Source organism: Hermetia illucens, chromosome 3, assembly GCF_905115235.1.
Source record: "Hermetia illucens chromosome 3, iHerIll2.2.curated.20191125, whole genome shotgun sequence".
In the NCBI taxonomy this organism is placed as follows: domain Eukaryota; kingdom Metazoa; phylum Arthropoda; class Insecta; order Diptera; family Stratiomyidae; genus Hermetia; species Hermetia illucens.
Window position 1 is genome coordinate 126,128,900 of NC_051851.1, and position 25,198 is coordinate 126,154,097.

General features: G+C 39.5%; 1 protein-coding gene across 5 annotated transcripts in view; it reads left to right on the forward strand.

Moving 5' to 3' along the window:
* Positions 1-25,198, forward strand: part of LOC119652274 (trissin receptor) — a 463,147-nt gene that overhangs the window by 354,195 nt on the left and 83,754 nt on the right. For all 5 annotated transcript variants that reach the window (XM_038056265.1, XM_038056267.1, XM_038056263.1 and 2 more), the window contains exons 4-5: positions 1,423-1,567; positions 9,850-10,009. In XM_038056265.1, coding sequence (XP_037912193.1) covers positions 1,423-1,567; positions 9,850-10,009 — 305 coding nt within the window. The remainder of the gene's footprint in view (positions 1-1,422; positions 1,568-9,849; positions 10,010-25,198) is intronic.

Genomic DNA, 25,198 nt, shown 5'->3' on the forward strand with positions numbered 1-25,198 from the left:
TATTTGGATCATGGGTTTACAGTTCACCGTTGGCTAATAGTATTGGTGCGTGATGTTAAATCGATTGGGGTGCCTGAGTACTTTTTCTGTTGGGGTTACTCGTCAAAAAGTCAATTTTTTTCATTTTTAATTGCAGAGCGTGCTATATGAGGCAATCAATCAACTTTTCGACATCTAATAGAATAGTGTGGTTGCTGAACGTTGTCCCCAGTGGCACTGCCCACAAAAAGAACAAAAAAGAAACATGAGATCGCGTTTGTTTGATGAACACTGCAAAAGATATGGAGTAATTTTGATATTCCTGAAACATTTCCCACATTATTCAACGGACCGCTGTAAAGCAATTCAACCTAGTACACGATCTTTTAGTTCAGGAATGGATTGTAGAGAGAACGATACTTTCTTTTATAGTCCTTATCCATGAGTTGAACTAAGATACGCACAAATATATGTGAAATATATTTATGTGAATTTAGCCAGGGAGTTGCAACTTCAAAGACTGGCTTGTATCCGCATCAGTAAGACAATGAGAATCTGTCCGGCATCCCTAGAGGACCTTCCCATATGTACAGACAGGTGCAGGCAAGGAGGGCGAGATTCAGAATGTCCGCGAGTACTAGTGAGCCGGAGGGCTGCCTAAATCGAAGGAAAATTGATATTCTTTCTAGGCGAAATTTCGAATTACTGGTGCCAAGGGATAAGATGATAACGAGGTGCCACTTCGATAAGAAGTTGGAAGCGCGTTGGAGCAACACGGCAAACTGGGAGAGCATGGCATTGACATACGGCTTAAACCAGCAACTGACTATCTGGTGCACTGGCGAACCCCATATGGGAGAGGGAGCAGGCGCCGAGGTCATTGATCCAAGGAAAACTCACCTTGAAGCAATGAGTAAGTATCCCAGCATATTCAGGGCGGAAATGTACACCATAGACAGATGTGCCTCCTTTATCCTCAAAAGGAGCTATATGTGCAGAATCTTATTCTAAAAGACGGCCAAGCGGCTATTACGGCACTTACGTCCTACCAGGTATATTCCGAACTAGTATGGGAATACCTTAACAGATTGGACATGCTCAGTTTGCTCAATAAGGTCTATTATACTTTGGGTGACAGGCCAGATTGGGTTAGAAGGTAATAAAGCAGCGAACGAGCTACTATTTAAAAAGCAATGACTATCCAATATACCACTCTTGCGAAGTAAAACACATTAAATTATTCTGACACTAGATAAAACTACTCATAAGTATCGGCTCTTAAAATTGTCATTGAAATTTACACTCTTCAAAAGGGTGACTCAAAAAACAGTGAAAACAATTTTAACCTCATAAAACTTTTAATATGATAAAAAATTGCTTATACGAAAACTTTCTGTTTAGCCCGAAACAATTTTATGAAATTATTTTCTCTTTCTCTTTCAGGAAATCTCCTTGTGATACTAGTCGTAACTTTGTCACGACGTCTACGATCAATTACCAACTTTTTCTTAGCCAATTTAGCTGTAGCAGATTTTTGTGTGGGAGTATTTTGTGTAATGCAAAATTTATCAATTTATCTTATAGAAAGGTAGGTGAAAAGTGAATCTAGTAATTTAATTTTTTTTGTTGGTATTTATTTATTTATTTAATTCCGTTGTACAATAGACAACATTCCGATAATAATGCTACGAATATTGTTTGCGAGATGAAGTTGAGCTGGACTTATTTTTTGAAACCGAAAAAAGAAGAAGCCAGAGAACCATGTGGGTAAATGAAAATTGAACAATAGCTCCGCGATTGGAATTTAAAGAACGTTAAGGAAAGTAATGACATCGGACGTTAGTTTTCAGCCAGACATATCACGTCTTTTGGCTACGGGAATGATACCAGTAACCTATCTTTAAAATTACCTTGAAACAAACTTTTGTTAACAGTGATAGAGAGGAATGAGCGGAGTGTAATTTTTACATTCTTTTAAGAGGAGGCTATCGAAATTATTCCCATTAATAAGTTGGAATCCCGTGAGCATCTAAAAGAAAACCCGACGCCGACCCCGTAGAGCATCTTGAATCCGTCAGTGAAGACAACCCTCCATTAAATATTTTCGCCAATCTCATATATCCAACGAGACTGCGTTTCAAGTTCTTTATCATCATAATAAATGCTGCATAAGTGATAAGCTTACAATAGCTGAGATAAGCAAAAAAGAAGAACGATCCCCAAACTTCTTCTCGGAGTTAGTTTGCGGGTGACATAGTCCGTTGGGAATACCCAAAGTTCCTCAGGCAGTTCACCAAGGACGCTACTACCACTTGGAGATTCCTCGTCCAACAACCGTACACACGTAGTCTGACAGCACTGGGAGGACATTGAGGGCATCCGCTAAGTAAAACTAGAAAGCTCCAAACCTATTAAGATTTATTCTATCGTATTTCTTGCTGGGCTGTATCGAAAGAAGAGGGAGTTCAGTGACATGGCGTCAATGGAAGCAAGGGAAGCATTGCTTAATTAACGAAAATACAGTGAAAGAAAAATAACAGCGGTAGCTACTGTGAAAATCAAACACGGGTCAAAACGTTACTAATTCCTGCAGCTTCATTGCTTCAAAACTATTGCGAAAACAGTTGATTACATTTTTTTGTTGATCAATATGATCCGGATAGCTGAGTGGTTAGAGCGCAAGGCTGTTGTACGGAAGGTCGCGGTTCAAATCTCACTGGTGGCAGTGGAATTTGTATCGTGATTTGACGTCGGATACCAGTCGACTCAGCTGTGAATGAGTACCTGAGTCAAATCAGGGTAATAATCTCGGGCGAGCGCAATGCTGACCACACTGCCTCCTAGTGTACCGTTACGGTCTTGAATGAAGTGCTCTAACACACTTCAAGGCCCTAATCCAACATGGATTGTTGCGCCAACGATTATTATTATTATTAATATGGCACCAAAAAGTTAGTTCTACCTTCGGGACAATTTGATCGATGAATCCTCATCCAAAATCGATATTTTACGAATTTTGCGAATCAAAAAATATATTACTGCAGACAAGGGCAAGAAAGAGGAGCAAAGCAGCCAAGAAGATTTATTCAATCGGTCTTCGTCATCATCAACAGCGCAAGAACCGGTATCCGGTCTAGGCCCGCCTTAATAAGGAACTCCACACATCCCGGTTTTGCGCCGAGGTTCACCAATTCGATATCCCTAAAAGCTATCTGGCGTCCTGACCTATGCCACGGTTTCATCTTAGGCAGGGTCTGCCTCGTCTTCTTTTTCTTCTTCTACCATAGATATTGCCCTTATAGACTTTCCGGGCTGTATCATCCTCACCCATACGGATTAAGTGACCCGCCCACCGTAACCTATTGAGCCGGATTTTGTCCACAAGCTGACGGGCATGGTATCGTTCACAGATTTCGTCGTTATGTAGACTACGGAATCGTCTATCCTCATGTAGGGGGCCAACAGATCTTCGGAGGATTCTTCTCTCGAACCCGGCCAAGAGTTCACAATTCTTCTTGCTAAGAACCCAAGGCTCCGAGGAATAAATGAGGACTGGCAAGATCATTGTCTTGTACAGTAAGAGCTTTGACCCTATGGTGAGACGTTTCGAGCGGAACAGTTTCTGTAAGCTGAAATAGACTCTGTTCGCTGCCAACAACCGTGCGCGGATTTCATCATCGTAGCTGTTATCGGTTGTGATTTTCGACCCTAGATAGGAGAAATTATCAACGGTCTCAAAGTTGTATTCTCCTATCTTTATTGTTCCTGTTTAACCAGTGTGGTTTGACGTTGTTAGTTGGTTGGTTTTCGATGCTGACGTTGCCAACATATACTTTATCTTGCCTTCATTAATGTGCAGCCCAAGATCTCGCGCCAATTGCCGCCTGCTCGATCTAGATGAAGGCAGTTTGTTCGTCTCGGGTGGTTCTTCCCATGATGTCGATATCGTCAGCATTGACTAGTAGTTGAGTGGACTTAAAGAGGATCGTACCTCTCGCATTTACATCAGCAACACGGATCACTTTCTCGAGGACCAGGTTAAAGAGGACGCATGATAGGGCATCCCCTTGTCATAGACCGTTGTTGATGTCGATTGGTCTTGAGAGTGATCCTGCTGCTTTTATCTGGCCTCACACATTGGTCAGGGTAAGCCTAGTCAGTCTTATTAGTTTCAGTTTCACTCTGTCATAGGCGGCTTTAAAGTCGATGAATAGATGGTGCAACTGTTGTCCATATTTCAACAGTTTTTTCATCGCTTGCCGTAGAGAGAAAATCTGATCTGTTGCTGATTAGCCTGAAGTGAAGCCTCTTTGGTATGGGCCAATGATATAGTGGGCTTAGGGGGCTATCCGGCCTAGCAAGATAGCGGAGAATATCTTATAGATGGTACTCAGTAACGTGACACCTCTATAATTCCTGCACTGTGTGATATCTCCCTTTTTATGTATAAGACAGATAATGCCTCGCTGCCAATCGTCAGGCATTGATTCGTTGTCCCATACCTTGAGCACAAGTTGATGATCCACTTGGTGTAACTGGTGGCCTCCATTTTTAACCAATTCGGCTGTAATTCCATCAGCTCCTGGCAACTTATGATTTTTTAGCCGATGAATTGCACGGACTGTTTCTCCTAAACTTGGTGGTGGCAGTTTTTGTCTGTCGTCTTCAGTTTGCGGGACCTCCAACTCGCCGATGTTCTGGTTGTTCAGTAGCTCATCAAAGTACTCAACCCATCGCTCCAATATGTCCATTCTGTCGGAAATCAGATTTCCCTCTTTGTCTCGGCAGGATAAACATCGTGGTGTATAAGGTTTCATCCTGCTGACTTGTTGCTAAAACTTCCGAGCCTAGTGCAATTGCTCCCTGTACTTTTCCAGTTCGCAGACTTGTTGATTCTCCCAGGCTTCCTTTTTTCGTCTGTGAAGTCGCTTCTCCGCTCGACGAAGTTCGTGATAAGTCTCTGCGCGTGCCTGCGTTCTTTGAGAATGCAACATTACTCGGTTTGCGGCATTCTTCCGTTTCGTTGCTAGCTTACATTCATCGTCAAACCAGCCGTTCCGTTGCGGCTGGGGTCAAGTATGTTTGTGGCCGTATCCATGATAACGTTCTTCAGGTGGTTGTGAAGATCATTTGTTGATGCTTCATCTCCAGGATCGTTGACTGCGGTTATTGCGGCATCCATTTCCCACTTGTAGGTGTCGCGGAGGGTTGTGTTGTGGATGGCTTCAGTGTTAACTCCCACCTGATTGTTAGAGGGGATTCTAGGTGGTATTGTTATTCGAGCTCGGAGCACCATGCCAAAGAGATAGTGATCCGAGTCTATATTGGCCCCCCTATATGTTCTGACATTCATCAAGGCTGAGACGTGCCGGCGTTCGATCAAGTTTGGTTGAAAGTGGTCCCGTCTGGAGAGGCCTACGTATGTTTGTGGACCGCTTTCCGCGCAAACCAGGTATTTTCCAACAACCGTTTTTTGTGACCCTGCTAATTGAATAATCCGCAGTCTGTTATCATTTGTATTTTCATGTAAGCTATGGGAGCCAACGTATCGCCTGAATGCGGGCTCCAATCGGTCTTACAGGAGATAAATTGGAGAATCCTGCGTCGAGGATATATATTGGGTAGATTAGAGTAAGAATCAGTTTCAAGAGGGAATCATGGCCATTAGTTGTGGGGTGAACTAGATAAGGAAAAAAGCTTGTCAGCAATATTGGTAAGAACTAGCAACTAAGCCTTTAATGGAAGAAAATTGAAGTTTTTGTAGAATTTGAATCGCAGGCCAGGGCATTTAAGCGGAGGAATAATCAACAAAATTGGACAGGAGTAAGGAAAGTAGCCATATGTAAGATACAGCAGTTTGAAGATGAAATATAAACAAAATTAAGGTTATCTTATTACTATTTGGAAGCTTCAAACTCAAATTATTATGATACTTTGGCCTGAAACATCAGCCGATAAAGAACTTCGGCCGCTTACGGGCCAAACACTCGTAAATTTGTTGACCAGAAGGGCAAAGTGGCAGTGAGAAATTCAGATAGAGCAGTAGAAGGTTCAGTGTAAGCTTCTGGAAAAACTGAAGGAAAGTTGTAGGAAATTGACAACAGCCGGCAACGATGGCGCATAAGTGTGGTTGACGCGCTAAGACAACGAGACCACAACCTTGAAAATAATAGGAGGATACTAGAACGATGCCATATTCATATTTTTTTTTTTCAAATTTTTTGGTTGGCTTGTTTCTGAGAATGACCCTTTTAAAATGATGACTTGTCGCACTCCGCCACTCTGCAAGTGATATTCAAACTAAAATTTGCTTTAGAAAGTACTGATAAGGACCCCATACGAGTGCAAAATATTTTACATGCCTCTTTAGCGTGTGTTGGGACTCCTTAATACTCAAGATACAATGATTTAACTCACTGTATGGGTGTGTTCATATGTTCTCACATTTGCTACGAAATTTTGCGTTCACCATATCCAGGAAAAAATCCTGTCATAGGCAGATAGAAAGATAGACGGAGAGGCAAACGGACAGACAAACGGGCGGACCGAGAATCGATTTTAATAAAAACAAGTCGGGAAACCGGAAGCTGGACGCTTCAGTTATGGTGGTTGTGTATTTCCTTTATAAAGACACTTGATTTTGAATTTGCCCCATTAGTGCGTAACACCTAATATACGCATATATTATGTGAAAATATCCCATTTCAGGTGATATTGACAGTCAAAATCTAGAATTTCCAAAGAAGTGACAAATTTGACCTATCACAACTTTGTTATGATAGGTAGGTGATAGTTGTTGTAATTTCCACCAAACTTGGTAGGATCAAGCTCTATATTACAACCTACACTGCTGTTGTGGTGCTAGAATGAACTTAAGGGGGGCTCTGCAACAAATTACTGAAAATTATAGTAAAATACTATTATTAAGTTTATTTGAAGCGATATCCGTATGGAAGGTTGTTTTACACAAAAGCTTAATTAGCCAAATCCATTATTTGTCTGCTACACGAACTTTTGTCGAAAATGGTTGCATCTGTGAAATGGAGCGCTTGTAGTAAGTGCTGTAATTTTGTGCGGAGTTTGAAGAACGATATAGAAGAACGTACATTCAAATTAATTATGTTTTTTTTTCACATCACCCGACCTATTTCGCATTGTTGTTATTTTCACCACATTTAATTTTCAGTGAAAAAGGGCTAATGTTTCATTTTCACCCCACTTTATACTGCTCACAAAGTCGAACACAGACACCAATGACGAACCGAAATCTGAACCCAGGGCGATGAGACAGGGCGCTTCACCTACATATTATTTCCGACCATCAAGGTCGGATTGTACAGATTGCTTCATGGTTTTCTCAATAATTTACTTTGTGTGGACAGTTACCTGTAGAGGATCTGATCAGAAAGTGAAGGTAGCAGTGGATAGATCACTTATTAATGAAGAGCGACAATTCAATTGCTTCTGCGAAAGGACGCGGAACCGTAAAGGAGGAACGCTCGCATCTTAGAAAGTGCTGGTGGAAACTGTAGAGCTTTCCTGGAAACCGTGAAGGGTGACGCGTAGACATAATGAATGGCAATCATATAAATATATACTCACAGCAGTTATCTGTATAGGCTTAAACTGCCTAGATCAGGCACCCCGACTATAATACATTTTCTTTCTTTTCCGGATGTTCTTAAATAAAAAAAGAGTCCTCAGGACTTGTTGCACTGACTACAATAATACCATCTGGATCATTCTGGAGCCTAACTTTTGCGCAGGAAGGGTACTAAAGAGAAATCAGCATCTATTCTCCGAACAATATATAACAGCGCAAAGTGGTCCATCGAAGAAAAAGTCTCATATGGAATGCGAGAGCATTCATATCACACTTTCTCCTATCATTGTCGTTGGAAGGGTTGGACGGACTATTTCATTCTTCCAGAAGCACTTCGACCAGCTGATCACAACTGCTTGCTCTCTCAACGAGCAATGGACCTTGGCTGAAGGATAGTTAGAGTGAAGGCAAACATCAACACAGTTCTCAATTTGACTGGCCATCGTCTTCTTCCTATTTACACAGATCATTGAAGCAGTTGATAAAATTTTCTACGTAGAAAGCTTTGTTTTTGAAGAAAGGGGCGGCGAACTTAATGTTGCTCGATGCATTAACAACGCAAAATCGGTCTTCGCTGTTTTGTTGAAATATTATGAGTGCAGCTACTTCAACAGAGATATTAATTTTAGGTTGCCTTGTACCACATGGGAAGCGACCGCCGCTGTTACAAAAGAGCTCTAAGCTCTCATCAATTCATCTCTACGTCGTGTCGTTGATATAATATCCCCAAAAACAGTACTTGACCAGGAACTGGGCCGGCATACAGACAGGAGTCTAGCAGGGCGTCCGAAACGCAGTACACAGCAGAAGTGCCCACGATTAATAGTGCAGCCCCCAAATTCCGGTGTTTAACCACCTCAGCGAAGTAAGATGTAGCGACCAATTGGGAGCCAGCTCCATCGTCTTGGGTAAGGATCACCGGAATATTCATCAGAATATAAGGCCCCAGATGAAGCCTACTAAAAGCACGAGGGAGAAAAAACAGGAAGCTGTTGAATCAACAGTGTAATAAACCGTCCAGAGTGAAAGGGCTCAATCGCCAAGAAAGTTGAGCAGATAAGGATAAAATTGCTGGCAAAGTACGTAGCCGCAATTCCAGAAAAAGGAGTCGATTCTGCACGGAGGATGTGGAAGCTTGGAGAATGCTACCACCGTTAAATTGAACTTATCAGCCTACTAGTGGACGCAGCACTCAAACTACTAGTAGGAGGGAAAATAAGAATAGCTTTGATTATGTCTCGGCTTAGGGGCTTAGAAATCTCAATCACTGCCATTGTAGGCAAAGTGTTGTCTGGCAACTTTGCGAGCCGTATGTTCTCAAGAAAGGAGTCTTTACCAGGGGTTCAAGGGGAAGTCCGGTAGTGATAGTCGACAGCAGGCACATAGGTGGCTGCAGGGCTGCTTGAAAGAGCCCGTTCGAAAAAGCAAGAGAAACTCATTCAAATACTTGTGCGAAGATACCGATATAAACTCTTGCAGTGGGGAATCAGGGCCCCAGCTCAATGAGTACGTGGACCTCCATCTCTAGTAAAGCTTCGGAGAGGGTAATATTTTCTGCCCAATGAAGAAAGCAAAGGTTGGTGTTGCATCCCAAACTCAATGAGCCACCTATGGATCCAACATCATATCGACTAATCTACCTGTTGGATACAATGGGAAAGATGATGGAGAGAGTCACGCGTCAATAAACAAGGTGGAAACTCTCTCTCCCAAGAGTTCAAAATTCTTTATATGCAGATTGCAGTTCAGTAAATTACCTCTGAATTCAATCAAAACCCCCCATTTGTTGGTTTAAAAAAAAAAGCGGCTTCTGAGAATATAGGGACGAAATTTGGTTTAATTGAATTTAGCGGCTTTGATCAACATAGAATTCTGCTTGTCACCTGCGTAAACTATCCCCGAAATAAGACGACCCCAGCTAAAGTTCATCAAGTCTGTATTCTGTAGTCGACAATTCTATGGTAATAAAATAATATAATATCCTTCCTATATTATATTATTATTGATATTACGAAAATCTTAATACAATATACTTTGTTTGATGTATTTCAATATAATTTGTATTGTTACATGTAATGCATCAAATAGTCTATTTCGACATTTGATTATTCTGAATGGATTTATCCAATATTTTTCTGAATAAAATTATATTTATTGCGATTTCGATTCGTAGAAACTGAAAAAGCGTACATTGCACAAAGTATTCTACATATTTCCAACCAAATGCAACATATAACTCAATCTATTTTTATTTTATCTCTTTACAGTTGGGTATTTGGAGGATTCCTGTGCCGGATGTATCAATTTGTGCAGTCACTGAGCTACACTGCATCGATTTTCATCCTAGTTGTTATTTGTATGGAGCGATATTTTGCTATAATTCATCCAATCACCTGCAAACAGATTCTAACACCATCCAGACTCCGGGTAGGTACACCAAATTGACAAGTATTCAGTGGTTTTCTCGTTAAAATTGTCACTTATTGAAGTATCCTCTGAACATATTCATAACCAGTCATTACCAGCACCACCTTCAAGCGAACTACAAACCCCATCACATGTAAATAGTGAAGGTGAAGGCTCTTTGACTAAAACGCCTGAATGTGTTTTGGAACAGTTTCCAATTTCCTATCTGTACGAACTCTACAGATTGTTATAGTTCTATTTAGGTTAGGCGAGCTGAAGCCACCGTTATACCTCGCAAACCTTCGGCAATTTTATTCATTGTAGCAGGACATTTTCTGCCAATAATATTGAACTCGGTCAACCATAAGTGATTTAAAGTCAACTTTGGGAATTTTGTTCGTGGCCACAGACGCTTCGAGCTATGGATTTATGGTAGACAGAAACAAGTTTTGAATTTTGTCCAGCCAATTTTTGAGAGAGTCGAAAAAGTGGAAATGTCCTCGAACAAATCCACATGGAAGGCTCTCTGCCGATTGTAAAAAGGACTGAATTATATAAATCTTTAATATGGGTACATATGGTTGGAATATCAAAAAATAAAAAAATGCATTATTATCATTAATTTGCATTGTTCGAATACAATACTTCCCAAATTGCAATTTTGTGCCTTGTCATTGCAAATTATTATATATTGCATTGAATTGTTGAAGTCAACTAGTCTATATCAACTTGTTAGTCCCAAGTGCAAATTCTTCACGAGAGTTTAATTTGATTGAATTTAAACCTTTCATTCTCCATTGATATTTCGTAATACAAGTGGTTGCTAAGAAGCAACATTCTCGTTGAACTCTTGGTAAAAATAAAAATCATATTTCATTCACCCGGCCTCTAACCATTTATCCTTTCACGAAAAGTAGGATCCTTCTTTTACCTCGCTCCCAAAAGAGATTTGCGGGAATTTGAGATTTATAGATTTCGCTGATTTCCCTAGAAAATTTGTTCTTAATTTTGAAAGGGTCACTTAGGAACACAATACATTTATTCGAAACGTCTGCTCGGCGGCTTCAAGTGGCCCTAGGAGGATGAAAGCATTACATGGACTTTCCACCCCAATCAGAAGTTGTGTCAAAGGACAAGAAAAAGGTTCAAGTTGAGTACACCTTTTCATATCGGATTATATATTTGAGATTCGGCTGTTTAGAAAAGTATGTCCGTACTTGCTTTAAGCATCTCAGAAAAAGCGAAAGGACGAAAGCGATCAGAATCAAATAGAAAATCGGAGAACGGTTTAATTTAGCCCTTTTTGAATGATTCTAATTATTCAATCAATTAGGGAACCGAAATAGAAGAATTTTGGATCATGCAAAAATATCCATAGTCGCAAAATTATTGCTACAAAAGGGACCACTGATGAATGAAATTGTGTCGTGTAAGGTAGCGGCACTGAAACAGCTCGAGCTAGATATATTGAACGGTGGTTGCTTTCCACACTGCATCCCAAATGCTTATAAAAGTGCAATACGAAGAGATTTTCTGGATTTAGATTTGGAATTAGAATTGGAATAAATTTTAAGACCTCTTTGGGGTAAAATGATAATACATGTGAAAAAGATATTCTACTCAAGGGATAAGAAGAATTTTGCATATGCAAATGTGGGAATTTCGTGGTTTCTAAGGATTTGTTAGAAGTTTGTGCCGCTTTTGTTCCTGTAGACCGTGCAATGCAGATCACGTGACTGTTATCAGGTTTTTAAAAGGTGGAAAGATTCGACATCTTTCTATACTAATTTATTAGTACCGACATATTTGAGTGAGTAATATTTGCTGCAGAATGTCAATGAACAAATTTGTAAACGTGAAATTTAAATCGATTCTTCAGTTCATGCTTTTAAACACTAAAAACCTAAATTATCTCCATCATCACAACCAAACGCCGAGTATAAGTATGGCGCTGCGTTTGAAACGTAACGTAACAAGTTTTATGTTTCAGGATTTATGACGAATTTATCTTTCTGCCGTCGAAGCAAGTCACGAAAAACAATTAATTTCACAAATTATTTAAAATGAAACACGGCGGTCTGTCTGTCTGTCACACGCATTTTTCTCCAAAACGGCTAAACTGATCCAAACGAAATTTGGTGGACAGATGGGAACTATGAAATCCCATGCATACAGTGAGTGGCATAAATTTAGGTGGAGTTTAAAGGAGGGCTCCCTATACATGTAAAGGGGGGTTCCACAACAATTTTTTTCACCGGATATAGACCTGTGGGGTGTCAAATGAAACGTCTAGTACTAACATTAGTTTTGGCGTGTAATGCAAACGGCGTGAGTAGGGAGTCAAAATGTACACACTTAAAGTGATACAGGACTCATTTTCGGGATCTACCCAACCCAAAAATCTGAAAAAAATCAAGGTGGTGCGCTTAGATGAAATCTAGGCCTCAAAATATGTCCCATTCCGATATCTGCTCAAATAAACTTACTATTAGTATATTACCAACTTTTAGGAATTTATTGAAAAACCTCCTTAAATTCATCCTATGGCTTCCGAATTTCGTACCAGCATTGAGGACAATATTTTGTATATACGTGCTAAATTTCATGGAAATCTGGTCATTAATGCCAAAGTTATAGCAATTCGAACTTAGTAATTTCGCGCGAATTAACTCCTTCCAAAGACATGCAAGTAAGATGCTGACGTCATAATCAACGGGAATAATTGACATTCGCGCGAAATATTAAAGTCGCATTTATAAAGAATCTACTTATCTGCAGCCCTTTTAAGATTTTGTGTAAAACACTTATGTGAAATCTAATCTTCGAGAGATGTCCCATTTCAGTATCTACTCAAATAAATTGACCAATAGTACGACAATAATTGACATTCGAATGAAATATTAAAATTCCATTCAAGAAGAATCTAATTCTCCCTAGCCCTTTTTAAGGTTTTGTGTAAAACACTTATGTGTAAACTAATCTCCGAGAGATGTCCCATTCCGGTATCTGCTCGAATAAATTTACTAATAGTATATTATCAATTTTTAGAAATTGACTTAAAAGCTCCCCTTAAGTTCATCCTAGGTGTACCAAATTTTGCGCCGACATAGAGAACAGTCTACCCATGCTAAGTTCCATGAAAATCCAACTATTAGTGTCAAAGTTATAGAAGTTCAAACTTATCAATTTCGTGCTAATTAATAGCATCCTAAGATGCTGACGTCAAAATTAACGAGAATAATTGAAATTCGAGTGAAATATTAAAATTCCATTCAAAAAGAATCTAATTCTCCCTAGCCCTTTTTAAGGTTTTGTGTGAAACAAAACCTTATTAGAATCGAGACGGTGTCTGTCTGTCCGTCTGTCTGTCTGTCTGTCTGTCACACCCGATTTATTCGGAAACGACTAAACCGATTGTCACGAAAATTGGTGAGAGTATGTAATCTGGTGATCCCTTTACATGCAATAAGTGGCGCCATCTTGTGTTAAGTTTAAGGGGGGCTCCCCATACATGTGAATGGAGGGTGCAAATTTTTTTTTTACAGAATGTAGCCATGTAGGGTATCAAATGAAAGGCCTCAATTAGTACTGTTTGAATCTGGTTCAATATTTGATATTAGATGAAACATAGGGGAGTGAGGGTTCAAAATATGACCCACAAAAAGTGTAACAGGTCTCGTTCTCAGAACCTATCCAACCGAAAAATCTGAAAAAAATCACAATGGTGCATCTCTATGAAATCTAGGCCTCAAAATATATCCGGTCCCGATATCTGCACAAATAAAGTTAATAATAGTATATTTCCACATTTTAGAAATTTACCCGGCACCCCCCCCCCCCCCCCTTATATTCATCCCAGAAGTACAAAATTTGGCATGCGTGTAATGAAGGACATAGTGCACAGTTTGGTCAAGTTTGAAGAAAATCCAATTATTATTAACAAAGTTATAGGGGGTGAAACTTTACCATTTTTTGTGAATTTCGTGCACTCTACAACCTGCATGACGTCATCATCACATATCAATTCGTCAATACCACAACGAAATGAGTTCTTATGAATTGGGTCGCAGAGAATTATTTTGTTTTAGTTTTTTAGTTATTTGTCAGCCAGACATGTGTGCATGTAGGTATATAATATATGCATGCTAATGAACTTTGGGGGTAGTGCCTAATTCAAATAGATATAAGAAGTAAATCGGAAATATGGGTACGATCAATTTATATACGTGCATATATGTGTACAGTATTCGGTAATAGGCAGTTTGTTTGTTTAGGGTGAGCGTGATATCTATGGCTGTAATATGTACGTATGTCTCGTAGTTTGGAAAAATATGAAGGATTATGTTGGATTTGTAGCTATATACGGACAGAAAAATGTGCGATGAAGTTTCTCACATAAGATGAACACAAAACCTTTATATCCGAAGTGCGAGCTTCCGGTATTCCGAGTTGTTTATATTTGATGTTGGTTAAATTGTTGGCATTTGCTAGTAATATTAAACAGAGAGCGTGAAGCGCATGAAGTTGACCATTATCAACACAGGGCTTTCCACCAAAAGATTTATTTAAATTGCTTTCTAGAAAATAGAGGGCAATGGAATTTTTAACTATATTACACGGAGCTGTCGTGCACTCGTCGCTCCTCACATCTTTTTCTTTTTCTTCAGCCTTCAGTTCACAAGCGGGGTCGGCTCGTGGTGATCTTTTTCGTCATTTTATTTTATCAAATGCCTGATCAACATGCAATCGCGAGACCTTTAAATCCCCATCCAGCGTATCAATCCACCATTGTTTTGGCCGGCTTTTTGGTTGCTTCCCATTGCTTTCGATGTTCTGACCACTACTAGTTGTTGGATTCTCGTTAGCGTGAGTTACGTGACCACACCATCGAAAACGCCTCTCTTGCAGTTTTTCCACAACCACCCATATCAATGGGGGATATTCTCACTTCAGACGTAATCAAAACGTGTCACGCCACCAGTGGAATGCAACATCTTAGCCCTCATTACTGCAAGACGCTGTTGATTGTCCTTTATAGGCGGCCAACACTCAGAACTATAGAGAACGGCAGACGGACGACAATGCGGTAAATTTTAGATTTGGGACGTGCGCTGATACGTCGATCACAAAGAACACCAGTTGGGGAATGCCACTTCATCCAGGTTGCATTAATGCGTGAAACAATTTCATTACGCAGTTCTTCATTGGCCAATAGCATTGACTTGAGATATTTAAATCGCTCAGTACTTTCAATGGCAGTAACCTGCCCAGAGCTGAGCGATTTCAATATCTCGGGTACATCAGCATATTCTACAAATGGAGCCGGAAACCCCGTTAAGTTAATGCTAGAAGCAAAAAATCTGGCAGTGGTATAAGGGTAACATAAGGTATAACCATTATTAACAAAAGCGGTAGAAGGTGAAACTTTTACATTTTATGTGAATTTCGGGCAGCTCAACACAACATATCAATACCGTATCAAAGTGAATTTAGATAAATGGGAGGACATATGCATAATTATCATCTACTCAAGCCAGACATATGCATTTATAAGCATATGCTAATGAAGCTTGCGGGTTGTGTCTAATCCAGATAGATATATCTGTGCATATTATGTACATACATATGTATGCTTTTGTGCACGAAGTAAATCGGAAATATGTGTCCGAACAATTTATATACGTGTATGTATAAGTTTGGTATTTGGTAATAAGTATGTTTTTAGGGTTAGCATACGTACTCAGTAATATGTACATATATGAGCATACGTACTACGTCTGTAGTATGTACGTATATCTTGTAATTTGGAAAAATATCAAGGAATATTTCGAGTTTTTAAACATATACGAATGGAAAAATTTGTGTTGAAAGTCTCTCACAAGGATGAACACAAAATCTTTATACCCGAAGCACAAGCTTCCGGTATTTCGACTTGTTTATAGCAGTTTTGTAAAAGTTTGTAGGCCACATATACGTTTAAACGTACTTAGGAAAACCTGCTAAAATAAAGATATTAGTAGGTTAACCATTTTCTCAAAGAATTTCACATATTTGGTTTGGTGTAGATTTCGCTAAAGTTTGGAGGGGACTGAACTTAAATATATAATAATAATAATCGTTGGCACAACAATCCATATTGGATCAGGACCTTGAAGTGTGTTAAAGCACTTCATTAAAGACCGTAACGGTACATTACAGAACACTGTAGGAGGCAATGTGGTCAACATTACGTTCGCCCGAGATTATTACCCTGATTTGACTCAGGTACTCATTCACAACTGAGTCGGCTGGTATCTGACGTCAAAGCACGATACTAATCCTACTGCCGCCAGCGAGACTTGAACTGCGACCTTCCATACGACAGCCTTGTGCTCTAACCACTCAGCTATCCGGACACGGAACTTAAATATATGATTTCCCTAATGTTTAGTCTCAGCCGAGTTAACCCTTATGTCAATATCTAGTCTTTATAACGTTGTTCTACACCAGCGGTACCTGGGTACCCCTGTGGTATATTGCTTCAACAAAATGGTTTGGTGATTGGGAAATGTCTATTTTCGAATTCTTGGAAATAAGAAAACTATACCCAGGAGGTGGAACTGCCGACCCAAAACTACCTGTGAACAGATAAGGAGCGTAATAAAATGCTCAAATGCATTGTTTACATCTTCGAGCGTATTCGTTTCGGGGTATCGTCTTTATCTATTTGATGGCATCGAGCGTATAATCCTGAAAATAGAACCGTTATATAATGCTGCATAAATAATTGTTGCTGTAGATGAAGAAAACGTGGTGACGAATGAACGTTGTTTTCTTCCTCCTACCAAAAAATTAATGCTTCCAACAAACACAGATAACATCGTAACGTCACTTTGACAACTAGTATTCAGATGTTAAGTTTTTACATGTATGGATGTAGGTATAGAAAAACGGGGTATTAAATTTTTTGCATAGTTAAAAAATGTAATGTATACGAATCGGCGTAAATTGACTCAAATAACGAAGATCTGGACGCATTTGATGATCTTCCACATGTAAGATATGTTAAAACTAACATTCAAGTGGGTACCTCAAGGTTAAAGCACGAAAAATGTAATTTTGCGTTTCACTTTTACAAATAATGCATTACATGTAAATTCAATGATTTTCAATGGGATTGAGATTCGGATTGCACGCTGGCAACTGCAATATTGGTATTTCTTCAATTACAATATTAGGACCTTGGAGATATGAATGGAAACGCTAACCTACAAAAAAATACAGTCATCCATTTTCTCATCCATGTAGAGGATAGGAGCGTCTTCCCGCAAAACGGGCTTAATCGTTGGCGGAACAGAAAAAAGCTGAAAGTGTTTAAAAGAGAGAAGTGGAGTCCCTGATAGATATCACATTTATTAGCGATATTTTAATTAAGAATTTCCGGTGATACCTCAGTGAAGAATATACACACAGTGATCATCAGGCCACCATTTTTGAATAATGAAGCGCACAAAAATACAAAAATACCAAAAAATCTTTGAAGACAACTAAAAGATGGCCAACCAACAAATTTGACGAGGAGGCTTGCAAAATTTTTTTCAGCAAAATACAACCATCGAAAAAAACGCAAAACGAAAAGTTGTATTGTATCCTAGAAGCGAGTACTAAATTTTTTTATGGAATTCTAAAATCAGAGATTGTCACAAGGCCCACCTAACGGCAGAAGACGCAGCCGTCGAAACAGAAACTGATATGAATTCGACCAGCTACAAGAATTGCACGTGGCTATCATAAAAAGTAAGAATGAACACGACTGTGTAAAGAAACTGACACGGACCCCTGGGGTGGTGCCCACAAATTAATAAACGATTGCCTGCCATAGCCTGCTTAATGAAATAGTGTGAATCTTTTCCCACAAAATGTGGGTACCGCTAACTGTACCGCATTATCGACATAGACAGGTTCTCACAGTAAGGGAGGAGAAGATTCTAGAAGTCAAAATTAAAGTTCCTCCTCCTGCCGAGGCATTTACCACATATTAAAGAAAGAGCACTATCTTACACAATGGAAGAAGCAGAAACCAATACTAATTTCTAAGCCAAAAAACTCTAAGTGAACCTTCGTCGAATAATAATAATTAATTCCAATTCCTGAATGGAAGGCGGTTTCTCTGTGAAGTTAGCCTGGTGACTAACATAGCTAAAGCCACACTTGACGAGAATAAATGCTGTGCAGCGATAATACTCGATGAACAATACCTTGACTTCCGAGGGATAAAGCATTTCATGTCATTAGAATAGAGAATGCCGGTCTGTCGCTCGCTGAACATAAGACCATAGTAGGAACAAAAACAATACATTCACAGCTTGCGGGCAAGTATTTAGGTGTAATGACCCACCAGAGATTCAACGTCAAATTACATGTGGAATGTGCTACAGCCAAGGTATATAACACCGGAGGCCAGTCCGTCGACTGGTCATTTCAAGGGTGGCCAAATCGATCCTCCCATATGCAGGCACAGTATGGAAGAACAGTTGCAGCTGCGTATCGCATATGTGCACTTCGAATTTGTTGCGCTTATAGGACGATTTTTGATGAAGTAGCCTGCTTGATAGCAAGAATGATCCCGATTGACATTCTGCCGAGAGAAAGACACCGTCTTTACGATCGAACGCACCTCACCGAAGAATCTTCTACCTGATGGTGACATTTTGCACGAAGTGAGACTAGCGCAGAATAGCAGAGGTGGGACGAATCTGAAAAGCGCCGCAGGACCCACAAAATCATACGGAATATTCGGGAATGGATCGAGCGACCACACGGCCAAGTATTATAGGTTTCATCCTAATGCAGTTTTTGAGAGGATACCAGGGTATCGGGGATATCTCTATCGATTTAAGCACGAGGATTCGCAAGGGTGCCATATGACTGTCTGGCAGGAGCCAACGGTAGCTTTTGAAGCTTTCTACCTTCCATCGGAAAAAAAGATGAAAAAGCAGTGAATCAATTTCAATGAGGTTTTGTTTGTAACACCTTAAGGGTGATTCCAGGTGTATAGTAATATGCCATTATACATTTTATTTGAGCAGATATGGGAATGGAATGTATTTTGAGGCCTTAATTTCAAATATGTGAACCACTGCGAATTTTTTCAGATTTGGTTAGGTACATTCCGAGAACGAAACCTGTACATTTTTCGAGTTGAATTGATTCTAATAAGGTTTTGTTGCACCTAAAATCTTAAAAACGGATGTCGGTATCCAGCATTCGTTTGAGGTTTATAGATTTTGAAAGCGTTCAATCGATCGCTATGAAAATGGGTAAATACATGTATTTTCCCATGAAAAATATTTGGGCTTTATTCTCGTGGTTGTCGCCATTAAATGGTGCCTGATTACAGCTTTTCATTCAAGAGCTACTGAAACATCAGAAAAGCGAGATGCACAATTTGACAACCTACCAGTGCGAACTTCTACCTCAAAAGTTGCCAAAGCATGTCAACAACGCGATTTTCGGAGTGCCAATCTTTCGAAGAAGACTGAGAGTAGTTGTAGAATCCGATATCGTATAACTGGCATCTAGTTAATGAAGCAATTCTTGTTAGGTTTCTTCACTAAACATTATAATTTAAATACGTCATCATCAACGACGCAACACCTGGTATCTGGTCTAGACCAGCCTTAGTAAGCAACTCCAGACATTCGATTTTCCAATTCGAAATTTATAAATGCTGCCTGGCGTCCTGACTTCCGCCATCCATCTGGGACAGGGACTGCCTTGTCTTCTTTTTCTACCATAGATATTGCGCTTTTAGACTTTCCGAGCTGGATTATCATCACCCATTCGAATTAGGTGATTCACTAACCACAACCTTTTGAGTCAAATTTTATCCACTACCAAACGATCGTGGTATCACTCATACATTTCATAGTTATGTAGGCTTCAGAATCATCCATCATCATGAATGGGGCCTTGATAAATTGTTTTCATAGAAAAAGCAAAATGTTAATTTACAGGCTTGTAAGGGTTTGAATTATTTCATAATTTCTAGTTTTAAGTAGGAAATAATAACGTTTGCTTCAATAATGAAATACGATTTGAATGATTCAACTTTACGCCTTGTGATTAAGCCACTTTTGCTTGTAGCTACGTAAAAAAACTCAAATCTAAACAGAAACAAATAAATCAATCTAAGATAATAGTCTTGCCTTTGAATCCCTCTCCATTCCACATCAAAACCAAGGACCATTGCACGAACGAAGAATTCAATTTCTGCAGTCAATTCTCTTCATTGCGATAACCCAAGCAAATTAAAGTGTCGATTTGTGGAATGTAAAGTCTTATTGCCTTTGCAACTGTCTTTACAATCACATTTAACATTCCATACAAATTGACTTAACACCTTCAGAAATACCAGAAATATCTCGGCAACAAAAGCATCCCAAACACTGGGCTAATAAAGCAAACCAATTAACTTTGCACCAGATTCCACTGAATGACTAATTGAATTTTCTCCTTGGCTACACTCGTCCTTGGAAGAACAACAACCTCATGTACGAGTATGTGTATTAAGCATTGGTAATAGAGAGAATATCCAACGGAACCAGAAAATGTTTTTGTAATTGGAGTCGAACAATCTATTAAAGCATAACAATTCTTCCTGCTTCTCGAGCTATTACTTCCTTGGACAGAAGGGGCTATCATTGCAGTCCAACCCTTCAGTGTGTTTTCGCAGTTTTAGGGAACACGAAGCTGAGGAAGTGTTTGAATGGAGGGAAAATAGACTGAATTTCAGATTTATCGTATCGAATCGATGGCAAGCATGCCTCCAGGATAATAGCTGGGATTGTGTGCAATTAGTGATATATTTAGATCCACAAGCATAAAGCTGTAGACCTTGCGTAGAAGCGGTTTCGATTAAAGCAAGCCCAGTCTTTAATAAAATAAATAATAATTCTGTTTTTCAATAACAGTCCCAAATTATGACTATCCACCCAGAAAAATCAAATCATCATTAAGACCCCAATACTCCCCACCACATTGCAATGAAATGGCGAAATTGATATTGTGATCCAGGTAATGAATGCCTAAAGAAAGTCCTATAATTGAACCTCGTATTTGTCTTAACTGAAATTGGTTAAATAAAACCGTAAACCATCAGCAAAGTAAATCATTTAGGCGCTGTTTTAATTACAAGAGAAAATTAATTAAGGATGAAAAAGATAGTGTGGGGGCATCAAATCACGCAATGTATAAAGTGAAATCAGACAATTAAACTCAATATGCATTAAGCTATCACAGATCTAGTTGAGCGCAGTTAATTTATAAATATATGTAGCCTCTCATAACCTCGTCATCATGTAACATCATCAGCATAAATTTTATTAGTTTTTAGACAGTTCGATGTCGATAACTGAGCTATAAAAACAGTAGACGGAAGGGTATCGATTCAACTTTAGGATTTCATGTCTTCAAGAATCAAATATGCATGATTGAACAGTATGTTTGTGTTGATTTTATTACCCACCCGTTGTAACGATAAAATTTCAAAATATGTCCTGAAATTTGTTGCTCCTTCCTAAGAATTTTCAAAGTTATGTTAACGTAGGATTATTTCATTACTCCACCATAAGAACAAGTCAGAATGTGTAAAAGATTCTATGTATGTGTTGAATAAGAATATTTCAGTGCATTATGGCTTTATTTATCCGTAGTTCGTTGTAGAGGTGGGTAGGTGATGTATGCAATGTTACAAAAGTGATAATAATAATAATAATAATAATCGTTGGCGCAACAATCCATGTTGGATCAGGGCCTTGAAGTGTGTTTGAGCACTTCATTCAAGACCGTAACGGTACACTAGGAGGCAATGTGGTCAGCATTGCGCTCGACCGAGATTATTACCCTGATTTGACTCAGGTACTCATTCACAGCTGAGTCGACTGGTATCCGACGTCAAATCACGATACAAATCCCACTGCCACCAGCAAGATTTGAACCGCGACCTTCCGTACGACAGCCTTGTGCTCTAACCACTCAGCTATCCGGACACAAAAGTGATATCACCTTAAAATGAAATATCACATTACTCTCACTAAGCGCGATCCAAACATTACCAAATATTACAACACCACCGAATCTTGCAACATTACCGCATCACCTAACATTACCTCATTAGAAAAGTGAACTTGTAATATTTAAAAATCCCGCCGGCAACTGTCGATGTCGATGCCGAATCCCGGACTTGCTTTAGGCTTGTCTTAGGCTGACTTCTAGTTGGCTGTGGACTGGAAAATGACTTCCGATACATGTAAATATGGGGGTGTATGTTCTTGGTTGTAAGTAGTTGATTTGTTGTTATGGATTGCAGTGAATGTCGGCTGCTGATTGATGTGCATCTGGCATTGGTCTACGTAATATTTCCTCGTATAGACGCCTGAATTACTGTCAAATGTTGGTGCCGACTATCAGTTTCGAATCTGTTCCTTAATAATAATAATAAGATCCATAGATTCCATAGATTATCTTTTACTTATGCCAAGCAAAGATAACTTCTAAGTGAAATAATGCTCGTTCTTTGCATGTGAAAATATTGTATTATCTATCTTATATCCTTTTGGGATCTTTTGTTTATTTTCTTCTCTTGCATCAAAGGTTCATTCATGCTTCATTGATACCTATTTGGCGCTTTTGTACACTATGTATATAAATAAATGTAATAAATGCAGTGTTAATATTTGATGTTGATGATATAATATCATGTGTATGGCTAGGGGAGTGAAAAATGATATTTGTGACGTCCCCTTTTAAGGTAACGCACCTATATTTCGTACTTTATAGGCTATTCACTATAATGTCCTTTTCGATGGCATATTACGTCAACTACATCTACGCGTCGTTGCTGCCAGTTCTTGGCAATGTGCTTTAACTCCCACCACCACGTTCCGAAGTGTTTACGCTCTTTCCCCACTGTTTCACACAATGTAGGCTTAACACAACCCACTCATAGACTCTCAATTTTTTTTTGATTTTATCAATATGTGGCTTATCTAATGCCACTCCCTTTTCCGACTTACATGTCTAAAGATACCTGGCCCATACGCCGAAGAAACGACACGACGCATACACGACATCTAAGAGCATTTCAAAATTTTAGACTAAACAGGGAGACGGATTAAGTGCTGTTAATGCGTCGAGCGACAGCAAATTTGGCGCCGTATTCGGCGGAGACAACGCTATCAAAAGACACAAATTTTCCAACCCTCTCTACACGCTGCCCATTGATGAACAAATTTCGATAAGCCATCATATCACTAGGCATTTGCAAAATTTCTATGAGTCGATGTAAAAGCAAGAGGATGTCATCAGGATAGGGTATTTGAGAAAAAACCACATCGTCCATCGAATACTCCACCCTTGCTCAAGTCAAGGTAACATAAAGGATATCACCAATAAGAAGGGAAGAACCATCGGTAGGAAAGTGCGAATTTGACTTAATGCAGCATATGACATTTTGCACAGACACTTATCGCTCTAATAACAGCTTTTAGTATCCCTGGAATGCTGGGAAACGTTACGCTCTAGCAGAATATTGGCAAAAGTTGCATCTATAACTGAAGCTATTTTTTGGAGAATTGTGGGGTCCTAAGTATCAACTTAATGCCGGACCGCAACTGAAGCCCCCCTTCGTTAGAGTCGAATACAAGGTTTTCAGGCATGTCTTCGAATTCAGAAAACACGAAACTTGATGAGGTGACCCATGGTGCATTTTTTGTTCTATGCCCATATACTACCCCAGACCATCTGTGATATTGCATGTCAACAAGGATTCGTCCCTGCATCAGGGTCTATGCATTGCATGGGGACGCAGCATTCCAAGTTAAGTTCAATTTTATTGGCAAGGAGGGGGGGGGGGATTGGGAACAATTTACCTTTTTAAGTCGACATAATATAGGAGACTTATTCGGGACCTGCTAATATATTCGTCTAGATTTCCTAGGTCCTGGTCAGCTTCGACCTTTTTGGCATCTCCACACACGGTAGATTGTCCTTACTGGAAAAACAACCTTATATTGTTTTTCACGTTATATTCTTTATTTACGACATAGGCGTATCCACCGTTTTCTTTTCGATGGGATCTAGCTTCGATTGCCGACATTAGGACTTGGGGAATTTACTTTTCCTTCCTGTTTCTTGGAGATGTTTGTAGCGATACACACCAAACTCGGTGGCAAGGTAGAAACTGTTAACGCTCACGCATACAGTGAGTTACATAATTCAACATTGACTTTAAGCGAGTCCCCATAAATGCAAAAGGAGAGTGTAAATTTATTTTTAATCAAATATTGTCATGTGGGCCATCAAATGAAAGGTCTCGGTTAGTAATTTCCGAAGCCGGTATTAGTTTTGACATTTGTTGGAAAGGTGGTGCATACGTGGATCGAAAGCAATCACTTCTCTAACGGACCCATTCTCAGAAACTACCTAACCCAAAAACCTGAAAAAAATCAATATCAATCAATCAATACCCTCCATACCGATATCTGTTCAAAAAAAGTTAATAATAGTATGTTACTAAAAACTTTGAATGTCAATTTCACCTGACTGTGGATATTCTCACGTAACATATGCACAGATTACGTGCTGCGTACTAATGGGACAAATGCACATTCAAATGGCTATATAAGAGAAATACACAAAACCTTTCATACCTGAAGCGTCCAGCTTCCGGTTTCCACACTTGCTTGTTTTTAGGCGGGAAATAATTATCTAGAGGATCACCTTGGCTCACAGTGATTTGATGAGAGTATGGTTTGGTGTTCTATGCGATGCCTGTGAGACTGTTAGGACAATCATGTTTCGAGTTTTCTGTCGGAACTCTTTCTTCTCTTCCATTTCATTCCCTCAACTTTACTTTTGCAATCTTTGGAATTTTTAGAGGTCATAGAATTGACGGACGGGTTAATTTCCAGGTCTTGGACACTTCTTGGGATCAACCCTGTTTCACAAACCTGGTGGATGTGGAAGCTGCCTTCCTCGGTAAACAACCTCCTTTCAAACCGTCCATCTCTGCCTTAGGAGCTTTTTTGGACCGTGTGTTGTTTGAAGAACACTCTCTCCACATCTAAACTATTCCCCCAGATCCCGTCGGCGGATATCGGCTGTCGTGACCCCGCTCCCTCACCCTCCAGAAGCTGCTGCTACTGGGATTCTGACACTTTTCACCGTAAC